General features: G+C 56.4%; 1 protein-coding gene across 8 annotated transcripts in view; it reads left to right on the top strand.

The window, feature by feature from the left end:
- The window catches only part of CACNA2D4 (calcium voltage-gated channel auxiliary subunit alpha2delta 4), a 158,816-nt gene that overhangs the window by 103,779 nt on the left and 28,634 nt on the right, over positions 1-26,403 (top strand). For 2 of the 8 annotated variants that reach the window (XM_073020347.1, XM_073020345.1), the window contains exons 27-36: positions 8,682-8,743; positions 10,562-10,606; positions 10,810-10,872; positions 20,224-20,294; positions 20,743-20,818; positions 21,415-21,467; positions 21,787-21,839; positions 22,136-22,156; positions 24,357-24,474; positions 26,177-26,292. In XM_073020347.1, the coding sequence (XP_072876448.1) occupies positions 8,682-8,743; positions 10,562-10,606; positions 10,810-10,872; positions 20,224-20,294; positions 20,743-20,818; positions 21,415-21,467; positions 21,787-21,839; positions 22,136-22,156; positions 24,357-24,474; positions 26,177-26,292 (678 nt within the window). Of the gene's footprint in view, positions 1-8,681; positions 8,744-10,561; positions 10,607-10,809; positions 10,873-11,583; positions 14,264-20,223; positions 20,295-20,742; positions 20,819-21,414; positions 21,468-21,786; positions 21,945-22,135; positions 22,157-24,356; positions 24,475-26,176; positions 26,293-26,403 lie in introns of those variants that run through there. The other 6 variants (XM_007967168.3, XR_012094425.1, XM_073020346.1 and 3 more) reach the window with 6 other exon arrangements.

Raw genomic sequence — 26,403 nt, 5'->3', positions numbered from 1 at the left:
TGGTCAGGCTGCTCCCCTCTCCAGCACTGTTCAAATGGGCCTGGGGGATTAGGAGTGACTGTCCCGCTCTACTCAGGGGGTCCATGCCCCTGCCTCGGTCAAGAAGCCAGGCAGGCCTGGCCCCGCTGTGTACCCCCCACCCAAGCTCAGTGCACAGCCCCCGCTAAGGCTCCCTGACCCATTTGCAGGTGGATGGCTGGGTGTACAGCCGCGGGACACCCCAGCAGGTTCTCGCAGGCCTGATTCTCCTGCCTTGCCCTTGGGCTAGCAGGGAAGGGCTGCAATACTCCTCTCTCTTGCCCACTCCCAGCCTCACCCTCACCAGGGAGGCTTCATGCACAGCCGAGTGGACCCATGCTCATCTGGGGGAGGGTTCCTCCACACCCTTGTCCAAGGACAGCCACCTGCAGGCAAGCTATGGGGAGGCCCAGGCCCTGGGTCTGTGCCCATGCCTCTGACATCCAGGCCCTCCACCCTGCCACCCTCCACCCCAAGCCTTCCTGTGATCTGGCCCTGTCCCCAGCACCCGGCTGCCATCCCACCCGCTTCCCATGACCCCCGAGTTTCTTGGGGCTGTCTGTGCAGAGCCGGGCACAACGACAGCACAAGGCTCTTGGCTGCTTCTCCCGTGCTGCAGGGACCGTTTCTATGCCACCCGGGACTGTCATCTGGCGCCAGCGCTGCCCTCCTCCCCACTTCCCAGCAGAATCCACAGTTCTTGTCCCCAGCGCTGTGGGCTCAGAGTTCCCGGTGTCGTGCACCTTTGGGATGCTCAGGTGCCTGAGCCCGAGCTGCTTCTTGGCCCCAGCAATTGCCCCCAGGTGGGAAGCAACTGCAGCTATTCCTGCAGGGCAGAGATGGCTGGTCCCCACTTCCCATGCCCGGACCACCCCCCGTCCCCACCAACCCTCCATTCCTTCCTACCAGTCACTCGGCACTCACCGTCTTTACTCTGACCACAAACGCCTTCAATCAGGTGGCTCTCAACCCTCCAGTAAGACCCTCCTGGGATTCCTAGAGAAATCCAGACACCACCGGCAGGCAGAGCGCAGTGGGCACTGATGCCAGAGTCTCCGCTCAGCGGGAGCAGGGGCTGGCACGCAGCACACAGCACTGGGAGGTGGAATTGCTTGCAGCAGGCAGGGGACTGCTGGGTCAGTCACAAACTGAGAAGGAAAGAGAGGGATGGAGGGAGAGAGAGAGGAGAGAGGGAAGAAAGGGGCGAGGGAGGAGAGCGCGCGTGTGCGAGAGCGACGAGCCAGAGCAGAGCGGGGAGTGACAGCTGGGGTGCATCTGTGATGACAGCAGCAGCAGCACACACAAGCACACACCAGAGGCGCCTCGGCCGCGAGGGCAGCGCTCACCCTGGCCACGCTCACGTTTCAGTGGAAAAAGGCGCCTGTGGATGAATCGCTGCCGACCCCAGGGAGGAGGAAAGCTGTTTCACCACCACCTCCATCTTCCATCCTGCGCCTCCAGGATCTCCCTCACCCCCCGGCTGCACCTGTCTTCTGTGCCTCTCTGCTCTCTTCCCTTCCATCTGGGGAAAGGGACAGGCGCAGACACTGAGCAAGCGGCTGACTTTTGTTCCCATTGAGGCCCCCCCTGGGAAGCTGGTCTTTCTCCTGTTTTAGAGACATGTGAAGCAGAGTCTCCCATCCTGCCTGAGAGAAGGAAAAAACGAACCCTTCTTTCGGTCATACAAAAGAAGGGTGCACAGGGATGTCCATGTGACAGATGGCCCTACAGGAAAGGGCCCTGAGCCCCCACAAAGCCAGGGATCACATGGTCATGCAGAGGTCACTGAGCCTCAGGGTCTGACCACCCCAGGCCAGGACTACTTTAGGAAGCAGAATACCAGAGTTGGCAGCTGGGAGCTTGGGCACAGGGCAGCCTGCAGCAGCTGCTTGCAGACCCTTCTCAGTGCCAGGGACGAGCTTGGCTTCTCGGGCTCCTTGCTCTTATCTGTGATGGGTCAGGCATGCGAAGGGAAGAGAGTGTCATTCAAGAACTTGGAGGCCTCTTTCTTAACCAATCAGGATAAAGCAAGTCAGAAAAATTGATATCCTAAGAGATGGGAAGTGGCTGATCTGAAGGCCAAGTGAGTCAGGGACCAAGCTAGAAGGAAACCAGGGTCCCCCCAGCCTGGAGTACGAACCCTAAATCCCCCTTCCTTTGCGTCCACTGCCTGTAGACAGATGAAGCAGTGTGCTAGCCATATATCACCGTGTCCTCTGTCCCTCTTCCATTTTGCCTGCTTTCCTGGGAGGATTCATAACCAGGACTGGGGTGGGCGTAGAGGAACCCCCAGGACTCAGGATGTCCCTAGAAGGATGCTCCTGCACACTCCTTTCTGTCTGTTCTGCTGGGCCCCTGGGCAGCACAAGGCTTCAGCTGCAGTGTCTTTCCCCTCTGGGGAATCCCCTGCCTCTCACCTCTCATGCTGGTGCCTCCCACACATCCCACTTTCAAGCTAAAGAGGCTCCCACCTCCCCATAAACACGCTTCCTGCTTCTCCATCTCCATGAAAGCGCGGCCTTCCCCGAAAGCGTGGCCTTCCCTGAAAACGTGGCCTTCCCCGAAAACTCGGCCTTCCCCGAAAGCGTGGCCTTCCCTGGGCCTGCAATGCTCTCCCGCCCATAGGGGACTTCCCGCTTCCTTAAAATCTCAACCAGAATGTCGCCTGCAAGGCGACGTTTCCCCGGAATACCACAGGACTGGCCCTGCTCCTCCTCCGATCTCTGGCATTCTCTCTGGGCCACCCTCACGTTGTGCAGAGGCTTTCTGTGGTCTGCTTCATCTCCTTTCCTACACAGAGCTGTTCAAGCAGAGGGACCGGCCTCACCTGTTCCGTGTCCTTCAGGCCCCAGCACCTTTGTGTCAACTGAGTGAGGAATGGAGGACGTGAAAGAGCCCAAGACTGGGCATCAGGGCACCCAGACTCCAGACTCTGTTGCTCAGTGACTAACTAGCTAGTGAGTTCACTCAGCAGCCCGGGGCCTTGCTGGCTGGGATTCCTGCCCTGCAGAATGAGGAGATGGGTTGAGATCTCTGGTCTGCCTTCTGGCACTGGCCTTCTGCAACCTAAGTATTCACTGTGCACCTGCCGGGTCCCCAGCATGTGTTACAAAAGATGATCGGTCTCATGCCCCACAGTCCCCATCCCATGCAACACGCAGTCTCCCGGTCAGGTTCTCAAGACAGAGGAGGACGAAAGAGAAGTAGATACAACGGCTGGGAGGGCAAAGCTGGAGCTTCTGACTCCTGGGACCACAGCACTCAACAGTGTGCAAACTCATATGTTCATGTGCATGCTGTGTGTGTGCATGTGTGTGTACGTGTGTGCATGTGTATGGTGTGCATGTGTAGATGCATGTGTGTGCAGGTGTGTGTGCATGCATGTGTATGTGTGCGCATGCATGTGTGTCTGTGTGTGTATGTATGTGTGTGCAGGTGTGTGTATGTGTGTGCAGGTGTGTGTGCATGCATGTATGTGTGTGCATGTATGTATGTGCAGGTGCGTGTGCATGCATATGTATGTGTGTGCATGCATGTGTGTGCAGGTGTGTGTGCATGCATGTGTATGTGTGTGTGTATGTGTGTGTGCATGCATGTGTGTCTGTGCATGTATGTGTGTGCAGGTTGTGTGCATGCATGTGTATGTGTGTGCATGTATATGTGTGTGCATGCATGTGTGTCTGTGTGTGCATGTATGTGTGTGTGCATGTGCAGCTCTTCGGTTTTGCCATCTGTGATGACACAGGAGCACCAAGGTGACAGTCTGCGTGCAGAGCAAAGATGTACATCTTGATAAGCCGCTTGCCGGCCTGGCCTTATTGAGGCTCTTTGTTATGTTGTCGGCCAGCGGAGCTGAGCTGAGATCTTAAGGAAAGCTGCTATGGAGGAAGGCACGAGATCAATGTGGAGAGGCAGGCCAGAGAGGGAAGGCAGGGGACAGCCTGGAGAGGGAGGACAGGAGGGAGGGAAGGGATTCAGGCCAGCTGGGGCAGGAAAGGGTCTGAGATTTGTCTTCCTCTTTCAGGTCATGACAAACCCCCTGGGGACCAACGTTGGGGTCTAAAACAGGGGCCCAGCATGCACAGGCATGAGGGAAGTTTTCTTGATAACTCCCAGGAAAGCAACCGGAAAAGCCGAGGCCTTGCATTCCCTCAGGCCCTTGGCCTGAATTTCTCTTCACCGAAAGGTGTGAGCTTGTCTGCAAACATAGTATCATAAGGTGTTGTCTCCTACACACAGCTGGCTAGCAGGAGATGATGGGAGGAAGGGCAGTCCTCCCCCCAAGTAGCCACTCACCTGAACGAGCAGAGCAGGGATCCTGGGGGAGAAGACTCGGTTCCCTGGATGTCTGGAATGGAAAAGCACAACTTGGGTTGTGGGACAGGAGTTGACAGAAGGATTCAGTATGATGCAAGCCAAGGGGTGCAAGCAGTTGGGCACCGCAGAACACTGTTGAGTCACTGGTAAATATATTTCCGTGCCTCACCGCCTTTACTCCCAATACCACGTCTTGTCTTCAACATCTTACAGTTCTTGCCATAAGGAAGTTCTTCTTTGTGTCTCACTTAAATCCCCATTCCTTAGTGGATTGCCTCCGAGGTCTTCAAGGGACCCAGAGCACAGCTAAACCTCCAGGATCTCAAGTTCAGGGACAGTGAGCAGGCACAGCAAAATGGAGAGGAAGGAGGTCAGCAAGGCCCCTGAAGCTTGGAGGGAAGGGGCAGTGAGACCTGCTAGAATTCTGCTTCCCTGTCAACTGGCTGGCTCAAATTGAATTTGCTCACATAGCTCAAGAGAAATGTATGGAGCCACACTGTGATAGGAATGGGTTCTAGGTGCTGGGGATCAAAACTCAATCCCCTGGCTGGTGTTAGCCCCAGACGGACAATAAATGAGAAATCAAATAGATGAACAAATCATGTCACTTAGAAAATTTAAAAAGTAATGAGATAGAGAGTGAAAGGTGGGGCCGGGAGGGATCTGCTTTATCTCGGGAGGCCAGGGACAGCCACTCTAGGAGATGATGTTGGGCTGAGACGTGATCATGGGAAGGAGCCAGCCATGTAAAATTCTAGGGGAAGAGCATTCCAGGAGGAGAAAACAGCTGGTACAAATGCCCTGGGTTGAGAATGAGCTTAATATGTTTGAGAGATGAAGTGCTTCTGGTTGAAATAAGAGAAATCAGCAGAGCCAGTTCACGTGGCCTTCTTACAAGTTTAGATTTTAAGATCAATGGGGGCCAGGTGCGATGACTCACGCCTGTAATTTCTGAAGTGTTCAGCACTTTGGGAGACTGAGGCGGGTAGATCACTTGAGGTCAGGAGTTTGTGACCAGCCTGGCCAACGTGGTGAAACCCCATCTCTACCAGAAATACAAAAATAAGCCATGCATGGTGTCACACGCACCTGTAATCCTAGCTACCTGGGAGGCTGAGGCAGGAGAATCAGTTGAACCTGGGAGGCAGACGGTGCAATGAGCTGAGATCGCGCCACTGCACTCCAGCCTGGGTGACAGAGTGAGACTCCATCTCAAAAAAACAAAACAAAAAAGAGCAATGGGATGACATTAGAGGGTTTTAAGCCAGGGAGTGGTGTGATTTGATCTTCAGAAAGATCACTCTCGCGGCTATGTGGAGAATGGATCAGAGAGAGGTGGGGTGGAAAGCGGTGAACAGCTGGGGGGTGCTTGCATTAATCCAAGTGAGGGCAATGTTGGCTTGGCCAAGGGTGGTAACCGTGGAGATGGAGAGAAGCGGACAGATTTATAAAATTTTGGCACTAAGGTGTGCAGACCTTAGATGGGAGGAGGGAAAATGATAGCAATCAGATAGAAAATGTGTTGTGAAATGCAGACATCTCAAAGAGGGTCAGGTTTGGGGAAGAACATGGCAAGTTCAAAGTGAGAGGTGAAGCCAGCTGGACTTCTTGGGTCTGAGTGGGGACTTTGAGAACTTTTTTAGAGGATTGTAAAACGCACTCATTAGCACTCTGTGACCCAAGGGCAGATGACATGCCAATAGGCGGTTGCAATGCCCTAAATTTTGCAAAGGACACCCGGGGCAAGACACACAGCTTGCCTTGGAGGAGCTTGGAATGGAACCAAGTGGGGGAAAATCTGCTCTGTGCCCTGCTCCCCCAATTTCTGCCCAAGGAGCCTCAAAACCTACACCCCCACCCTCTCCATACTCTCCATGTTAGAATCATAGAATTTCTTCCAGCTCAGAAATCTCATGATTCTATGCGACTTGACACTGAGCCCTCCAATGGAAAGGCAGAGTCTCGTTCTAGGAATAATGTGAGACCTCTTTGACCCCGGAGGCCAAGGGCACGATGGAGGAAGCTCTCCTCGATCCTGAGGAGTTGGTCGTTCTGAACACTAGCGTGATTCACTCTGATGATCATCTTTCATTCAGCCTTTTCTGAAAGAAATCTGTCTAAAATGAATGTCTAGGGTGGTCTTATAAGGGAAAAGAAGGAGAAGAGACTGAGGGGTCCCCGCAACCTTAGAGGGGCACATGAGCGGGAGGAGGAGCACGACCGTGCTAGGCCCTGAGCACACCTCACCTGCTCCTGTGCACTGTGTCTGCAGCTCTCATCTTTGTCATGAGCCAACAAATGGGTCTACCCATCCCCTTCCAGCCCACTCCTTTCAGCCACCTGGACCTCAAAGCAACAAAGACACCCCCAAAGAACTCAAATGTCCCCATATCATAGGACCTGTTCAAGAAGGCCAGCCAGTCAGAGTACCGCCCCAGGATTGCCGTGAGACTCCAGGGGAGGGGAGGGGCCTCTCAGGGCCTTGGTTTCTTCATCTGCAAACTCAGATTAGCTCTAGAATAACAGTGTCCAAAACAGTGGCCAACAACCATACGTGGCTGTTTAAATTTAAGTTAATTAAAATTAAAATGCTTTAAAATTCAGGTCCTCAGGCGTGCTAGCCACACTCTGAGTTCTCGGTAGCCACGTGTGGCTATTGGCTACTGTTTAGGACAGCACAGATGTAGGCCATCTTCATCATCTTAGAAGGTTCCGTGGGTAAGGCTTAGGACAGGGGTTCCCTAAATATGGTACCTGTACTAGCGGCATCGGCCACCCCTGGGAACACTTCGGAAATTCTCAGGCCCACCCTGGACCCCCTGAAGGAGAAACTCTGGGTGTGGGGTTCTAACAAACCTTCCGGGCGACTGTGATGCACGCTGAAATTTAAAAACCAAGGCTCTAGTCTAGAGTGACAGCCTCACACGTTATCCCACTTGAACCTCAACAATCTTACGCTCCTTCTGCCCTTCTAGGGGAAGTAGAACTGTGACTCATCTTGCAGCTGAGAAGACAAAATTCAAAGATCACAACCCTGGAAAATGCAGGGCTGGACCTCTGGCCTTTCACCCTTCCCTGCTCTCATTTCTCCCATCGAATTTCTCTAAGATCATTCCAGATTGAAAAAACGAAAACACAATTCTGTATCTCTGTGCCATACTGGAACTCCCGCCAAGTGGGTACTCGAGAAGTGGGAATGATTGTGGTGGACACAGCGTAATGGTTAAGAAGCCACATCTGCTCACATTTCACAGATGAGGAAACCGGAACCTGAGTAGAGAGCGGCTTGCCTGTGCCCACCACTCCTTCCCGACCACCAGGACTCAGTCCAGGTCGAGAGGAGGCAGGTTCAGGGATAGGCAGGCCCAGGCTGCAGTCCTGCTTCTGTTATTAACAAGCTGGTGACTTGGGCAAGCCATGTGACTCTGAAAAGCCACCATTTCTTCAGCTTGGAAAGTCAGAATAATAATAGGACTGGCCTGCTGTGGGATTCAATACACTCATGCATGTGAGGTGCCGGACACATTCTAAGCGCCCAGTGCAGTTTTGATATTATTATACCAGACACTAGGAAGCTGGCCTAGTTTTGAAATTCTTCTTCTTTTCAATATAACCTGCCTCTTCTTTCTATTCATTGGCCCCAAGTTTTCCTGGAGCTCTTTGTCCCAGATTTCTCTTGATATGTGAGCACCCGTTTGGGTTCTCCAAGCCTATTTGGGAACCAGAAAGGCAGGGGTGGCCCTTGTAAGCAGTCATCAAAAGAGAACTCTTTGCCAGCTGGTGGTGCCTATAGTTTCCTGGAACCTGCCTGCAGCCCCGGGCAAATCTGATCCTGGCTTTGAGCTGGAAAAGAGCCTCCTTATAAAGCGGGGAAGAGCCTGAGCAGGCAGAGGGTGTGAAAGACATGGTTACACCAGGTTCAGATCCGAGGAGCCCATGAGTTGCTAGGGCAATGGCCCTGAACTCCAGTCTCCGGGTGCCACTCTTGGTCATGTGATTTGGTCAAACGGGTAGGGCTCTCTGTCCTCTATACTGCCATCTATGGGAAAGGGGAGACTGAGCCTCTCATCCACCGGCCTTGAGTTCCCAGAGATCTAGGATGAACCTGCCCTCATTGTTCTCTGGAATGGGAGCGTCCTCGCTGCTGGGCTGCCGTCTCTCTTCTTCCCCCACCCCTCCCACTCCCCAGGAGCCTCAGTTGCACTCTGCCCTCTGACTTAGTCCTCCCATGCGCTGCCGTCTCTCTCCTCAATTCCGGCGGAAGCACCTCCTCTCTTTAACTCGACTCTATTTTTTTCTCTCCCTGTCTCTTCCCTGGCCTTGCCCTCTCTCTTCCTGCCCTGTAGCCGTGGGCGTCCAAATGAGGCTGGAATTCCTCCAGCGCAAGTTCTGGGCGGCAACACGGCAGGTAGGTGTCAACGTGACAGGTAGGTGTGATGTCAGGCCATGTTGGGCGGGGAACTCACCGTGCTTCCCTGGGTGTAGACCCCTCGCATCCCCTTTGATGCTCCACTGCCTTGAGACTCTCAGGATGCCCTCCCAGCCCCCTCCCACTTCTCAGCCCCTCCCTCCCCAGCCTGCAGGCCGGGCCTCAGCGCTGGTCCCCAGCCCCTCCCAGCCCAGTGCTGAGGGGCACGACCCAGAGTCACCCCCTCTCGCCATCCCAAAGTCACTGGCTCACCTCCCCCCTGCAGAGGGAGAGCCATCTTACTCCACTGTCCAAGGTCCAGGGTCCAGGCCCTGATGGCTGGCAAGAGATGCCAGAGACGACAGCGGCTTCTGGCTGAGAACTCCCAGCTGTGCCTGGCCTGGTCCTGTCCGTTCTACTGGCTCCTTTCCCCTCTGCCTCCCCAGAGCCCTCAGGTCCCTCTGGGCTTCTGAGCTGCCCCCGTCACCTCCCTCAAGCTCCCTCAGCCCCAATGTCGTGCAACGCCGACCCCTCGGCCCCCATCACTCATTGCTGCCGCCTGGCTTTGGGCAAGTGCAGGGAGCCCGAGAATGAATGGGGAGGGATGGAGGGCAGGGGGCTGCGGTCACCCTCCACCTCACCGGACAGCCAGTGCAGAGTCCACAAAGCCCCCTCCCCACACCAGCATTGAGGCCCGAGGGCTGCAGGGCCTGCACCTCTAGAAGGGCTACCTGGGCCACTCCACCAGCCAGGGCCTGCAACATGCAGCTCCCACAGGCCACATATCACACACACACCACACGCATGTACCCTCCACATACAGACACACACATGCACACACCACACGCATGTACCCTCTGCATACAGACACACACATGCACACACCACACGCATGTACCCTCCACATACAGATGCACACAGAGCTAACACACACCACACGCATGTACCCTCCACATACAGACACACACATGCACACACCACACGCATGTACCCTCTGCATACACACACATGCACACACCACACGTATGTACCCTCCACATACAGACACACACATGCACACACCACACACGTACCCTCCACATACAGACACACACATGCACACACCACATGCATGTACCCTCCACATACAGACACACACGGAGCTAACACACACCACACGCATGTACCCTCCGCATACAGACACACACATGCACACACCACACACATGTACCCTCCACATACAGACACACACATGCACACACCACATGCATGTACCCTCCACATACAGACACACACGGAGCTAACACACACCACACGCATGTACCCTCCACATACAGACACACACATGCACACACCACACGCATGTACCCTCCACATACAGACACATGCACACACCACACTCATGTACCCTCCGCATACAGACACACACATGCACACACCTCACACATGTACCCTCCACATACAGACACACACATGCACACACCACACACATGTACCCTCCGCATACAGACACACACATGCACACACCACACGCATGTACCCTCCGCATACAGACACACACATGCACACACCACACGCATGTACCCTCCGCATACAGACACACACATGCACACACCACACACATGTACCCTCTGCATACAGACACACACATGCACACACCTCACACACATGCTGTCTGCATACGACACACACATCCCACACCCCACACACATGCCCTCTGCATACCCCATGCACACACACTGCAAACGTACCCCACACACAGCGCTCCCACTTCCATGCGCCATTTCTACCACACACATGCACGCGGTCTCCACATTCAGTCTCTCCTCTTCCTTCCAGTGCAGCAGTGTGGACGGGCCGTGCACACAGAGCTGTGAGGACAGTGTAAGTTCTGCCCAAGTGAGGAAACTGGAGGAGGGAGCCATGGCCCTCCACCCGGTCCTCCTTGCGGGCCAGCTTCCCTCTCCCAAATCCCCTCCTTCCCTGCAGGGAAGGCTCCCACGCTGCCTTCCAGAGCTGGGGGGCAGGTCGGAGGACCGGGGTGGGCGAGGGTCCTGGCGTAACCTCCCTTCTGGGTTTACCCCCAGGATCTGGACTGCTTCGTCATCGACAACAATGGGTTCATTTTGATCTCCAAGAGGTCCCATGAGGTGAGTCACTGGGGATGTAGAATGAGGGGGAGAGGGCAGCAGGAGGACTGGAGACATCAGGCAGCCACTCCAGCCAAAGAGAGCCCCACGGCCCCGGGAGGGAACCCTGCTCAGGGCCAATTCAGCTGAAAGGTCTGAAGAACACGGTGTTCTTAAAGCCAAAGTCAACAGAGCAAGATGGCAGAATTTGGAGCACTTTTCAACTCAGAGAGAGTCAGAGAAAATATTACTTCTTCATTTTACCTGTCACTAGCCTGGCCTCCTCCCCTCCCTGGTAGGAGCCACTCAGTAACCCCATCTCAGGGCCCGGGCTGGCCACACTGACCCAACCTCACTCGGGGCCTCCCCCAAGCGATCCAAGCACACCCACTCATCAGATCACCCCCCAACCCCCTCCTGCCTGTCTACCATCGTGGGGCCCAGAAGACACGTCTGCCCCACTTCATTTTGTTGTCCTGTCTGGACCTTATGGAAAATTATACTCTCGCCCACCACGCCCGGCCTTCGGTGTGCCAGGGAAGAAATGGGGGATGGATGTGAGGCTTTCTCACCTGAAGGCCTGGCTTGCACATCCTAACCTTCCCCTGCCCCCGCTGGGTGGGGCATCTCTCTGAACTGAACATGTACTCAGACAGAAAAAAGAGAAAGTACAATAATATTTTTATACTTGCTGGGCTCCAAAAGGGGCCTCAAAATGGATTATTCCTTTAGCCAGGAATCAAACTGAGAAAGAAGCCCATTCCAACCTGAAGCAAATCCAGATCTATTCACCAGACGTATTTTCCTGAAGCGAGGCAGAGCATCCGAATGGCCTCCTGCCTGAGCCTCAGGGAAGGGGGCATAGTATTTGGTCTGTGTGAGCTTCACTACTAATTAGAAATGTGATGTGGGCAAGCGACTTCTGCTCGCCGTGTCTCGCTGGGGGCTGGACTACACAGCGTCCAAGCCAGCCCCAGCTGAAGGCTCGCACCGCCTGGGATGCAGAGGCTGATGCAGAGGTCGTGGTCAAGGCCACCTCCACGCATCCCAGGGCTATGGTCTGGCCTGACCAGGATGCGGCTTCCGATCCAAAGAAGTCATCGGAACAGGGCAGGAACCGGAGCAGGGGTGTCGGAAGGAGACTTGGAAAAGAGGACAAGTGAGGACAAAGGGGCACCAGTGGGTCATGAAATCTAACTCCTTGGGGTAGTGTTTAAATGACCCACTTAACAAGCAGCAGTTCTCAGCCACAAGAGCAGAGAAGCCAAAGATGGTTTCATTCAACTTCCTCTTGGTGGGAGTGGGGGCAGGGCTTTGCAGGACTCAGCTAATTGTTCATCGTGGTCACCTGGGCGCCTGCCTCTGGTTTCCCCCTTCTCCCTCTCATGCCCCCTTTTGGCCATTTCACTCCTCCCCAGACAGAGCCCAGGCCTTTGTATTTTTCCACTGTTCTGGGAGAAAACCGGTGATGACAGGAGTTAAAACCAGTGGTTGGTGTGAGGCTCTGGGATTACCTGATACCCCCTCGTTCGTGCTCTGACCCCTCTTGCCCTGGGTAACTGAGCCTGCCCACGTCCCCAGGCCTCCCGTGGTGTTGGCTTTCAAGGGCCAGAGCGTGGGCTAAGGCGTCCCAGCGAAAGCTTGGATTCTGGACACTGGGATGGGAGGTGGCAGGACAGAGGGACAGGATGGCCAAGCCTGAGAGCGAGCTCTAGAGCAGGGGTAGGCGAGCATTTCCTAAAAGGGAGGATGCACATTTTGGTTTTGAACTTCATGAGACTCAGCCCTGCTACTGCAGCAAGAAAGCAGCCATGGGCGATCTGTTAGCAAATGCACGTGGCACTGCTCCAGTAAAACCTTTGAATACTGAAATGTGAATTTCAGATAAATTTCATGTGTCATGAGATGTTATCAATCTTTTGACTTTTTTTCCCCAACCACTTGAACATGGAAAAGCCAGTCTTAGATCAAGGTCCCACATGAATCAACAGTGAGCCAGGCTTGGCCTGAGGGCTGTGGTTGCCAGTCCCTGCTCCAGAGGCAGCCAGACAACCATGCAGGGAGCCAGCCCTGGAGGGGAACCACCCCAAGCTTGAGAGAAGCTGGCAAGCGTGTGGCATCTCGAGATAGGAACCCCTCAAGGGACCCTCTCGTAACCCACTGGGCCACTTTGGTCCTATTCTGTCCAGACCACATTTGCTCACATGTCTTCACAGATTGTAAAATCACTGAGAACAAGTTTGGATTAGATGTGGTAGCCGTCAATTACTCAGAGATTTATATTTTATAATGTATTTGTTTACTTAACTCATTCACCCCCATTTTCTCAATGATTCTATTACCTTTTTACCCTGTCTGTAGTTTTATATGCCATCCCAAATCCTCCATGAAATGAAACAGGACAGAAATGAACTGACCTTCTAGAGGCTCCTACCAGGGCCCCCACTCCCGCCGTGCTTGGCTCACCCTTGCTTCCCCAATGGTGAGGCCCCAGAAGTGAGGAAGGCCCCCTACATCATCTGCTGGGACCTTCTTAGTCTCACTTTACAGAGGATGGGAAAATGAGGTCCTGCAAGGTTAGAGCATTAACCCAAAAACTCACAACCACAGAAAAGCCAGAATTCAAACCCAGAAAGCCAACTGAAGAGCAGCAAAGAAGAGGGGGAAGAAGATTCTAGAAAAGACCTCTTGGAAGGGGAACTGAGCTGGGAGAACACTGGTCTTGATGGGACCTGAGCATCTGCAGGGCACGGTTCATGACCCCAGCTAGACTGGCCTCCTCTGGTGCGTGTGGAGGCTGCAAGTCCCAGTCCCCTGGGTGACACTCCTGGCCCTGAGCCCCACCCAGGTCACTCTGTCACCGCTTAAGGCGGAGTTCATTCACTTGCTGTGCTCAGCTGAGTCTCATGGAGTTAGGACCAATGCCTGTAGGACCTGAAAGGCAAGGCCCAGGAATCCCAACCCTGTGTTAAGCTCTGGGCTAGTGTCAAGCCCTGGGAGTCAAGACACTGTGACAGGGCTCGCTTCCTCTTTCCTCACTGTGGACAGCTCTGACCATGCAGCCTGAACTGTATCGGGTTATGGGAGGGCAGCAGGCCAGAGACCCCGCCTGGCGTGGTGCCTGGCACACAGCAGACACTTGATAACTGTGTGGAGAACTGAACTGGCCTAAGAGTGAGGGCTGGAGGTAGCAGGCGCTGGACTGGGAGGTGAGTGGAAGACAGGGCGGTAGAGAGTCTGGGGCTAATGCCACTTGTTCAGCTGTCCAACCCTCTGTCCATCCGTCTGTTTTTGCTGTTTTTGAAAAAACGTATTCATTTAACAACTCTGTAGCAGTTATCTATTGCTGCATAACAAATTATGGCAAAAGCAGTGGCTTACAACCGGAAGACTTAAAATCTGGCGGTTTCTGTGAGTAAGGGATCTGGGTGCGGCTGGCTCAGGGTCTTGCACGAGGCTACAGCATCAAGGTCCCCAGGGCTGCTGTCATTTCCAGGCTTGACCTGAGAAGGATCTGCATCCGGTCCCACGTTGGCAGCATTCAGTTCCTCCAGGGCTGTGAGGCAGAAGCGTCCTCTCCCACAGCAGGCAGCTTCCTTCATCAAACTGAGCAAGCCAAGGTGGAAGTCAGTCTTGAAACCTGATTTCAGAAGGGACACCCCATCACTTTTACCGTAGTCTACTTGCTAGAAACAAGGTACTGTGTCCGACCTACAGTCAAGAGAAGGGGCTTACACAAGGGCAGGACTCCCAGGAGGCTGGGATCATTGTGAACCACTTTAGGGTCTGCCCACCACCAACTCCCACCAACCGACCCAAACCTGCCCCTCTTCCCCAAACACACAGGCGCCATCGAGGGCCACAGGGTCTGGCTCTCCTAACTCATCCGCTCCTCACTGCTCCTCCCTGCCTATCTCTAGGCCTCCAGTGTGGCTGAAGGATGGAAGCCCCAGCATCTGGGAGCTTGTCAGAGATGCAGATTTGCCAGGGCCCCACCCAGACCTAGGGACTCAGGCACTTTGGGACTGGGGTCCAGCAGTCTGCTCAAAGGGGCCCTCCAGGTGACTGGGTGCGTGATGGGTTGAGAACCCTCCCCAGACCTCATGGCTGCTGTGGAGCTGGATGCACTTGAGCTGGCTGCTGTCACTTTCCTGACTGGGCAAATGTGTCAAAAGCTTCCAGCGACTCCTTGTCCCTGCTGGGGTTCACCCAGAGGCCTGGAGAGAGAAGCCTGTTGAGCTACAGATGCAAAGGTTCTTCCCAGACAAAGTCCTTCCACACCCTCCTCCCCATAGTCAGTGAGTGGGGAAACCACAAGGGTCCCATCTGCAGCCAGCCCCAGGGAGTGGCTGCTTGGCTGTCTCCTGGCGCCAATGGTGTTCCAGGCCTGCTAATTAGACATTTGGCCTCTCTTCCAGGCCAGGGCTCATTCTTATAATAAAGAGTTATGGATGACAAGATTGCAACCCTTGATGTGGGGCCTAGAAAGAGAAGCAGACAGTTGGGGACAATGACAGCAGCTTTGTGGAGCTTTGTAATATTCATAGTGGATCTGTCACCCTGAATCTGGGGACTCCAATGCCTGTCATTTGCTTCCTGACAGCACCCACCCATGGGAGCTTCAAAGTGGATCTCCAAGGGGCAGCAACTGCAGCCTAGAGAATCCGAGGCTCCATCCCAGCATCTTTCCCTGGGAGATTCCCTGGATCTCTCAGAGCACAGCACCCTGCTCCCTCCATGCCCTAGCCCAGTGAGCTGGGACCGGGCAGGCCCTCAGAGCAGGGCGTCCCTTTCTGTTATCAGGGGCGTCAGGCATGCCTGTCTGGGCCTTGGGTCCTGTTTCTCTGAATCGCTCTCATGGTCCCTGCCCCCTGCAGCCCACCCAGCCCAGGCTCCTCATCTTCAAGTCACTATCCCAGCCTGGCACGTGTTCCCATCCTTTCCACTCTGGGCAGCCTGCCTTGGCCATCTTCCGGGACACCACTTGCCCTGGCAGCGGTGCTCCCTCTGCCTTCCTGGCATCCCAAATGGCCATGCTCCCCTGGGCCCTCCAGGAATAAAATTCATCCTGTCGTGGTCAGAGGCAGGCGCTTCAGGTGGCTTTCCAGGGAGTGCAGTGCTGCCCCATCCCCACCCCGCTCCTCCACGTCCCTCCCAGGCACCCCTGACTGTCCAAAACACTCCTTAAGAGACTGCAGCCTGGGGCACGGGGGGCAGGAGAGGCTGCACAAGCCAGGAGCAGACAAAAGGAAACTGATTCCCACACGAGCCAGACACAGGGACTTGAGCGTTCACACCCCTTAGGAGGATGAGCTCCCATCTTTAGAGAAGAAACGGAGGCTGTCCCAGGTAAGGAGGCCATGGGACGCTTACTCCATCTGTCACCAGAGTCAAGAGCACCCCTTCTCTCTGGGCACAGCCTCCCACAGCCCTGCAAATTAGTCCAGGCCTGGGAGGGACTGCCCAACCTCTCATCACTTGCTCTCCTGCCTCCGCCCCCATCTGCTTCCCCTGCAGGCTTCTGGGTGGTGCTCACAGGACCTGCCTCCCCCCGGCCTCCCTCCAGACTTGAAGGCCCGGCAGGGGGGTCCTTGACCCTTCTGACCCAGCCCCAGAGTTCAGGCAGCCCCTGGGCCACTGCTTATTTGTGAATCGTCCCCCGTGAAAGGGGGGCTGGGGCGGTCAGGCCCGGGCATCGTGCTATGCTTTGGGTGCCACTCCACGGACGGTCCGGGGCTCCTAAATCGACAAGGCATCCCACGTCGACCTTTGGGCCTTGGCTTTGCAGGTTCAGGGACTCTAGAGTCGGGGATTTGCCCTGACCAGACTTCAAAAGAAACTATCAACCAGGAATTGTGTTCTGCTGCCAGCAGAGAAGTGGCTTAAAAAACTAAAGGTTTATTCATCTATAAAAGAATAGATGAAGGCAGCCTGGGCCCGGCCTGTCCCCATCCGCACGATCCCAGCATTGCTGGGGGGGCTCCTGCCTTCCAGTCCGCTTCCCAGGGCGCAAGGGCAAGGATGGGCAGGAGGCAGGAGGCCTTGGGACAGCTTCCCGGAAGTCCCGCCCAGAGACTCTGCTCACATTCCATTGGCCAGTCCTTGCCGCAAGGGCTACTGGGAAATGTAGTCTTTTTGCTGAGCACATGGCTGCCAAAATTAAAGTCAGGGTGCCTAACTAAAGACGACGGGGAGAATGGATATTTTCTGCCAGAGTGACAAATCCTAGAAAAATCAAGTTATTTATGCAGGGGGATACATTTTTCTAGTGTCCAGGATACACATCCTTGCTCTCAGGGACCTCTCTTCTCAGAATCCAAGGTCTAAACAACAGGGTTGTTAGTGAATAAGCCTAGAATTAGGAAGGAGAATGGGACAAGCTTATAGGAATTAAGACCAACCTCGTCAGAAGCCTTGTCTCCACCCCGCTGCACTTTCCCAGGGAGCAGAAGAGTCGGGTCATTCATTCCCTCACACGTTCCTTCAGCAAATATGCATGGAATAATAACTGTAAACAGGACATGGTGTGGTGCTGTGGGACAGAGGTGGATTTCTGTCCTCTAGAATCCTGCTGTCAGGTGAGGGAGTGACGGAGGAAACACACACACACACACACACACACACACACACACAGTAACTAGAATAGCGAAAAGCAAGCCCCAGCTGAGAGAGTTTAGCTGGAGGCACCAGGGAGAGCTTTAGGGTTGCACCTTGAACAGGTGGGATTTCAATGCCTTTCACATTCCCATGTGCTGTTCTGTCCCTGGAATGCCCTTGACCCTCCCTGCTGTCTCCCTGCCATGTCCACTGCCTTCTTCCATGCAGCCTACCAGGGCTTTGGGTTCCCACTGCTTTCCGCCACTGTAGGAGGTGCCGGTTATGAGCCAGCCCTGTCTGAGAGTTTGTGTGTTCCCCGTCTGTCCATGCAAACTAGTCTGAAGCTCTTGATTCGTGTCCATTTCATTCATTTGTGCATCAGACTCACCTGGTGAGTGCCTTGTGAATAAAAGGTGTTATGAAACAGTTTTTGGTGGTCAGGCTATTCCAGGTGAAGAGCGAGCAGAATATAGACAGGCAAGTCTGAGTACCTTTGTCTGCCTCTGTTTTCCTCCTGCTTACTTTTGTAATTGACCCGTCCATTTTTAGATTATAATTTGCCATGCATTTTTAGTGAGTTGCATCCTTACGTTTTAGTTTTGTAAGTCAGCTATTTTCCACTTATTCAGGAAATACTGTAGGATGTAAAGACTATGTTTTGTTATTTTTTTTTTTGAGACGGAGTCTCGCTCTGTCGCCCAGGCTGGAGTGCAGTGGCCAGATCTCAGCTCACTGCAAGCTCCGCCTCCCAGGTTTACGCCATTCTCCTGCCTCAGCCTCCGAGTAGCTGGGACTACAGGCGCCCGCCACCTCGCCCGGCTAGTTTTTTGTATTTTTTAGTAGAGACGGGGTTTCACCGTGTTAGCCAGGATGGTCTCGATCTCCTGACCTTGTGATCCACCCGTCTTGGCCTCCCAAAGTGCTGGGATTACAGGCTTGAGCCACCGCGCCCGGCGTTTTGTTATTTAACTCCAATTTGGAAAGTAATACTTCCTGACTTCATCCCAGATTCCTGGCGTGGGTGCATCTGGGGACCTGTGGCCCCATATTGGCTGATTATAAGTCATAGCATTATGAACCATGGGCATGGTACTGGGGTTATTGTCCTGAAGCTGCACCATCACCTCTTATTTGAGAGAGAACTTCTCTGATTTTTCATTGGGTGTTCAGGAGTTGTGCGTTCTGACTAGCCCTTGTCTGGAATAAATCTCTGTTCCCTTCAGAAGGCTTGCTGGAGTCGACCTGGCTGCCCAGGGCAGGCCCCAGGTGGGCACCCAGACAATGCCTGCCTTTCCTTGAGACTGGCCAGGCCCATGTGCCTCAGCTCCGGTGCTAGCCTTGCATTTCTTTTTATTGGTAGTTATCACACATGTCGTCATTTTGGGCCCTGGCAGCTAGAAGGATCTCCATGAAGAACCTGACATGGCCATCAGCCTGGTTCCCACCTCCCTTCCCTACCAAAAGTCCACACTGACTGAGTATGTCCAGGTACCAAGACACTTTGGGGAATTCAGAGATGAGTAAGACACGGTCCTGTTCTCACACAGTTTTCTACCAAATATCTTATCCGGCAGAGTGAGACTGGGACTGCACGGGCATGCGGGTCACAGGCTGCCAGTGTGCAGAGGAAGGCCTCGTTCTGGCTGGAAAAGTTAGAATCGAAAGACTTCCCAGCAAGGGTGAGGAAAAAAGTTCCTTGGCACGAGGACAGAAAAAGGGTAATCAAGGCAGGGAGAACAGCCAAGCCAGACCCCAGACCTCTCCTCCTAACAATGGCTACCATTTTTCAAGTATTTACTGGGAGCCACACGCCGGACACACGCTATCCCCAATCTCTAAAGACAGCCTACATTCAAGTTGAAATCCAACACCAAAGCCCAAGCTCTACCACTCTGCCCTGCTGAGAAACGGCAGACTCAATAGGCCAAGGCAGGTACAGAGGCCATGAGAGGTGGCAGGATGGGGGGCCTGAGGCCATTCTCAGCCAGCTAGGGGGCCGCTGCCTGGCACAGGGCACAGAAGCCACAAAGCACTGTCTGATGGACAACGAAAGGGGAGCCAGGGCAGGAGGGAGGGTCCTGTTTGTTTTTGGGAAATGAAGACGAGAGTGACCCATTCATGCTGCATTTGAGGAAGATGACTCTGGCAGTGCCACAGGGACTAGGGGAGAGGTCAGTGAGGCAGGCAGGTGGGCAGTGGAGACAGGGCAAGGGATCCGGTTAGGTCATTGTCGTGGAGGGGACAAATGACCTATCCACAGGGCACACTGATTGTGGGAGGTGATGGAGGGACATCAAAAGCGACAGCAGCCCTCTCACACTGGGAGGATGAGGATACCAGTGTGCACGAGACAGGTGCTGCTTTTGACCTTCACCTGCAGAAACATGTAAACGTGTTTTATATCTGACCCAACACACACACAGCACGTACAACAAATCCAGTTTCATAAAACATTCTTTAACCTCGCTGCAAGTGATTCACACAGAATTGTTCCAAGGAATTCTGTACCATTGAAAAATCATATTGCAACCTCTAGGCTGGTCTCATAGTCAGCTGGCCTGGAAAGCACCAGGCTGGACGGTAAGGAGGGAGCCAGGACTGGAGAGGGGCGTGGGTGGAAGGTTTCAGTTGGATTATGCTGAGAGGCATTTAGACAGAAAGCCTGACAGGCACCAAAAGCCTTGACCTGAGCTAAGTAAGTAATGCTGGACTCAGAAAGCTCCACCCTGCTCCATCTCTCTCCCTCCCTCTCTCTCTGCTCTCCCTCCCTCACAGACAGGAAGATTTCTGGGGGAGGTGGATGGTGCTGTCATGACCCAGCTGCTCAGCATGGGGGTGTTCAGCCAGTAAGTGGGGCACACTCCTCCCCCGTCCAAATAGACACAGCAAACCGAGAGCTGACGCTAAGTGGCCCAAGCAGATCTCGGGATCCTGACCTCCAAAATCCACAGTGGGTGACCCTAAAGAGCTCCAAAAACAACCTTTGTGGAGCCAGGGCGTCAACATGATGTGGGGAGGGCTAAGGTCATGTGGGCATCCCTGGGAGGGACCCCGCAGGTCAGACCCCAGAGGGAAAACCATCCAACTCAGAGGGCAAGCCATTTGCTCTTCATTGTCTTTAAACCATTCCAAGTGCAGACATGCAATTTTCAGCACGAACTGTCTTCTGATCTGCTGTCCTAGCTCAGGTTCCTTTGGGAATTGTGGTAAATGCTCTGCTAGTAAAGCCTCCTGAGGCAGGGGCAGGGTGTGGGGGCGGCTTCGGACTCATCACAGCCTGCGTCTGATTTTCAGAGTGACCATGTACGACTATCAGGCCATGTGCAAACCGTCAAGTCACCACCACAGCGCAGCCCAGCCCCTGGTCAGCGTGAGTGTCACCAAGCCCTTCCCTCTGCCAGCTAGCCAATCCTCTGCCCTCTCCTGGAATGAGGCCACTGGTCCTTGTTCTCACCCACTGTGGGTGTCTGGCCCCAGGGCCCTACCTTGACCATCTCCACCTTCTGCTCAGAGCCACTGCTCTCAGTCCCGCTCTCAGGCAGGCCTGTGGGTCTGGCTTTGGGGCTTCAAAGGGACTGCTCTGGTAGCTGTGACATAACAGGGCCTCTGGCGGAGACAGAGAGAGCAACCTGCCCCAGCCTCAGCCCCTGACACTGCCACTTGATCACCAGGGATCCTCAGCAGTACAGCACCAGGATGAGGCCTTGACTCATCTCCTGGAGGGGCACGTCCAACCCCACCTGAGACGTCTGACCTGCAATAGGCATTTCCCAGCTAGCTCAGCTCTGCAGGGCAGGTGGGAGGTAGGGGGATGGTGGGTGCTGGGCTGCGGGCCTGAGCTCTGCCACCCCCGCTCCCAGTGGCAGGGCAGCCCACGGTCTGGTCTCTCTGAGGGTGGTGCTGGGGTGTGGGGGGACCCTCAGCCTTGGACCTAGGTGTGAGTGGTGCGGACTTTCTCCTTCCCAGCCAATCTCTGCCTTCTTGACGGCGACCAGGTGGCTGCTGCAGGAGCTGGTGCTGTGAGTGGGGGTGGACATGGGGCTGGTGGAGGGCTGCATGCAAGAGTGGCTTAGGAGGGTGTCCTTGAGCAGGGGGCTGCAAGGTCTCCAGGACAACCCACTTGCGACCAGAACCCGGGGAAGGAGGGCACAATCCCTGGGCATGGACACCACCTCCTCCCTGCACGCTGCCCCTGGGAGGGACCTCACCGCTCACCCCAGAGCCCTCAAGCAGGGAAGAGGGTGTCCTAGAGGAGAGGGGATGGGCCGGGGGCTGTCGGGGATACTCCAGCCCCTTGTAATCTCAGAGGTCTCCCAGATTCAGTCCTGTGTCCGACAGGTTCCTGCTGGAGTGGAGCGTCTGGGGCTCCTGGTACGACAGAGGGGCCGAGGGTGAGTGCATGGAGCTGCAGGGTCATGTGCTGAAGAGCAGTGGCATTTTGGTCCACTCGCGTGAGACCATTCCCCGTGGGGTGGGTGACCGTGGGGATAGGCGCATCGTTGTTCACCTCTCACCCTGCCTGGCCTTCTCTCATCACCTCCCTCACTCCTGGCTCTGTGTGTGACATCATCTTGGGACACCGCCACTCCATGTGCCATCATGACCACCCCATGACATCCTGCCCTCCTGTGCCACCATGTTCTTCCTGTGCCGTGTCCACCCTGTGCTGGGCTCATGTCCCGGCCAGCCAAAAGTGTCTTCCATCACTGTAAGTAGCTCTGCTGAGGCAATCGCTGCTGGCGGTGGGTTGGGGACGCAGCAGGAGCTACACAGAACCCGCCCTCCATGACCCGTCCCAGGAGTGACCCCAGGCAGGGCTGAGCTTTCCCAGCGTAAAGTACCATTCCTGGGGGTTGGGGGACTGGGGAGTCTAGCCCAGATCTCATCTCACACGAGGACAGTCAGGCCCCAGGGAAAATGAGAAACTCCAGCGTCCCCTTGGTTGAGAACATGTAAGATTCCAAGAGGAAGGGTGGTGTGGCTGCGTGGCCATGAGCCAGTATGAGTGAGCAACCGCCAGCCCAGCCCTTGGAGAAGCAAACAGCGGCACCTCAGCCCGGGCATCACCAGCCCTCAGCGGGACTCCTGGTTCCAGATGCCCCAGGAAGCTCTCAGATGATTCCCCTCTAGGACCCTGTGTCTGAGGACAGAGTCCCCCAGAGGCAGTGACCATGAGAGGCCCCAACACAAAGCCCGGTGGCTCTGGCCACACGCGCAGGGTGGCAATGAGACTGGCCTTTCAAAGCACTCACTGCCCGGGCGCCTGGGCACTCCATGACCACAGGAGGCCATCTGCCTCAGTGTTCGCAGAACCTTTGCCACGGGGTTCCAAAACCTCCCACCACCTGGGCTGTCCCCAGCTTATCCCATCTCTTCAGCTCTGCCGTGGTCCCCTCTCTGGCTTGCTCTTTGTTCTCTCCTGCTGGCCTTGGCTTGGGGCTTCCCCTGTCCCTGGGCTTAGGGCGGTTAGGGCTGTGTCTCCAGACTCCTGGACTCACACCCATGATCGATTGGGTGGGGCTGCTCTGGGGCGTTTGCAGTCAATAGGTGTGAGTGACAGGAACCAGGAACGCTGTGTCACTTAGAAGCAGGTCCCCACCCCCGTGCGCAGAAACACAGGGCTTCACCGTGGGGTGGAGACACTGTCCCCTCTGTCTCTGTCAGCAGCTGCATCTTGAGGATGATCCCCCTCAATCTGCCTACTCAGAATTTCTCTTCTCTGGGGCACCTGTCCCCTGGAGCTCCTCCCCCTGGCCTGCCAGGTGTCAGTGTCCTCAGTGAAGGAGCACTGGACTTGGAGTCCCAGGCCGGGATGTAGGTGCTGCAGCCCCGTCCACTGTGTGACCTTGGGGACGCCACTCAACCCTGCCGCTGTCAGGCCTCTGTGCCCAGCCCTGGGGACAAAACACAGCCCAGCCGCTGTGGGCTTGCTCCTCTCAGTGAGGGTTTTCTGAGTGCCAGCCGGTGTCCGCTCTGGGTTTTGAGCTCTGGCTGGAAGTTTCTGGGTCTGGAAGTTGAGGAGACCCATGCTCTCCTGTAGGACCCCACATGAGCCTGGAAAGGTAGCTCACACTTGTGGTCCCCACTTCTAGGTCTATCCCTGGGGGCCACAGCCAGGCCCTGAGAACAGAAGGGCCACGCAGAGAGCCTTGGGAGGAACAGGAGCGCTGGGCACAGTCCCCGCCTGTGCGGCGGGGCCCTGCTCTGCCATGTGCCCACCTCAGGAGGCTCCAGGAGCGAACAGACTTGGGTCCCCCAGAGCGGGGCTGAGGCACTCGCCTCTGCCTCCGGTTGAGTCCACTGTCCTTGTCCCAGGGAGCTAGGGCAAATCGCACTGCCCCCAAGGAGCCCCGCGCCAGGCGGCTGTGCCTTCTGGGCTTTGGCAGCGCCAGGCCTGGAGCCCACCTGCCCGGCTGCCCCCACCCCAGGCGCTCAGGTGGGCCTGGCTATGCAGGAGAGGAGGGCAGGATTGCCCAGGAACAGCGCTAGGTCTGTCCACAGTGAGGGGAGGGGTGGTGGGCCTAAGTACCCGCAAACCACCCCTTGGTGCCCCTACTGCTTCTGCTCCCCGCTCAGACCGTCCCCCGGATCTGAGTGCTGGAAGGAGCCCTGGAGACGGCGCACCGCCCCCAGCTCACAGCCAGGGCCAGGCTCCCAGAGAGCAAGCGCTTTCCCTCCACCGAGACCCAGGGCCCCTGCGGCGCTCCCCGTGTGAAGCCACTCTCCGTGCCTGCCCCTCCCTTCACCCCCACCGGCTCCTCCACACGTGTCCCGAGAACCGCCTGAGGAGGGGCCCCCTGCAGAGGGACTGGGGGGAACTCTGGCCCTGGGAAGGCTGAGGCGAGGTCACCCCAGGCCATGCCCTCCGAGGCCCCTTCGGCGGCCTGATGTCCCTTCTCTGCCCGCAGCCCACAAACAAAAGAAGCAGGACCAGCTGCAGCCGTGCGACACCGAGTACCCCGTGTTCGTGTACCAGCCGGCCATCCGGGAGGCCAACGGGATCATCGAGTGCGGGCCCTGCCAGAAGTGAGGCCGCAGGGCGGCGCCGCCCGTCCCGCCCCACCCCTCCCTCCCTCCCTCGCGAGACGGAAGCCGGGGCAGGGCCTGGGAGGAGGGGGAGCTTCTAGGCGCGAGCCACGCTCCCAGGGTCTTCCCGCGCCGCCCTCCGTGCAGGAGACACGCAGGAGGCGGAAGGTCTGCGGCGGGCAGGACGGCCGGGGGCCGGGACAGCCGGGGGCGCTGCCGTAGGGGAGCGGGGAGAGGCGGCGAGGCCAGACCCTGTGTGGCGAGCCCGCCCCGCCCCACCCCGCCAAGGCCGCGGCCGTCACCCCGCGGCGTCCCTGGGCGAGGGGACCGTTCAGCGGGTCTCCCTCACCCCTGCTCGGGCACAGGCCGGGGCCAGGGCGGAGCTGCACGGGGAGCACTTGGAAGGCAGAGGGAGGTGCGAGAAGAGAAGCCGGAAAGTGTGCGATGTCCTGGGCCCTGGGAGCCTTGGGAGGAAGCGGAGCGCTGGGCACAGTCCCCGCCTGGATGGCGCGGCCCTGCTCTGCCATGCGCCCACCTCTGCCATGCGCCCACCTCGGGAGGCTCCAGGAGGGAACCGACCTGGGTCCCCCAGAGCGCGGACAGCAGCCCGGCCAGGCTTCCTGCTGTGTGGACGCCGCTAGTTACAACCCGCCCTGGCCCGGGGAGGCCGGACGGAAGGGTCTCTCGTGCTGACCCCCGCCGCCGAGCCCGGGAGGACCCCACCCCGGGAACGCAGCGGCCTCCTCGAGGGTCGCCTCGGCCAGACCCCCCGGCCTGGCAGCCCATTGAACAGTGCGGCCCCGCGGCGCTGGCATGGGGGCTCCCTTCCCCCTCCCTGCGCGTCTTGCCGCGCGGGTGTCACCCCGGGTTCCGTGCAGGGTTGAGGGTTGAGATGGGCGTCCCCTGTGCACTAGTCTCCAGGGCTCGGTGCCAGGATAGAGCCGCGGTCTCGGAGTGAAGCGAGGGCCTCAGAGTAGAGAGACCTGAGTTTAAAACGGGCTCTGCTCTTCCTGGCTCCGGACCGTGGGCCAGTGACTTCGCCTGCTCTAGTCTCCGTTTGCTCATCTACAAAATGGGCACAATAGCAGCCTCATGGAGAGCCGTGAAGGCTTAGCGTGTACACGGCTGCGGTGTGCACGTGTGGACGTGGGAGACCACCCGTCCCGGCGGGGGGCTCGGCAGGCGGCCGCTGGGACTGCTGGGAAGGCCGTGGGCCCGGTGGGCGGGCTCCGCCCCACTCCCGCCACTCCTCCCAGGGCGGCCTCGCCGCGCGCGGGACCACTGCGCCACCTGGTGGCCAAGCCCCAGCACTGCCGCTTGGCCCAGGCCTGCCCCCGCCACCCTCACCCAAAGCAAGCGTGGCCGCCCCTCCCATTTGTTCTGGATGGTCTTGATTGACGCCTGTTGTCCCTGCATATATTAATAACAACTCTGCACTCTCCAAAGCGGCCCAGTTTGGACTTCCTTACTTTCTCCAATCTGCTAGGAAGGAAATGCAGCAGCAAAGGCTTGTGGGGAAAGCCAGTTAGAACTGAGCCATCTGCCCGGGCCCCTTCCCGTGGCTGCCCCGACCCGCACTGCCTCACGGTTCCGGGCTTCCCTGCCACCCTAACTCCACACTGAAGTCTCCAGAAGTTCCTTCCCTAGAAGCCCTTCCCGTGGTCGCCACGGAGCCGTCCTCAACTCCCTTTCTTTGCTGCAGGGTATTTGTGGTGCAACAGATTCCCAACAGTAACCTCCTCTTCCTGGTGACAGACCCCACCTGTGACTGCAGCATCTTCCCGCCAGTGCTGCAGGAGGCCACAGAAGTCAAATATATCCTGCAGTCCTCGGGGATGTGTGCGGTGGGGGCGGGGCTGCAGGTGTCTGTGGGGTTCAGATTTTGAGCAGTGGGGCCAGCGTCCTTCACCACCGGTCTGTCCTCCACAG

Source organism: Chlorocebus sabaeus, chromosome 11, assembly GCF_047675955.1.
Source record: "Chlorocebus sabaeus isolate Y175 chromosome 11, mChlSab1.0.hap1, whole genome shotgun sequence".
Lineage (NCBI taxonomy): Eukaryota > Metazoa > Chordata > Mammalia > Primates > Cercopithecidae > Chlorocebus > Chlorocebus sabaeus.
This window is presented reverse-complemented; position numbering and strand designations above follow the sequence as displayed.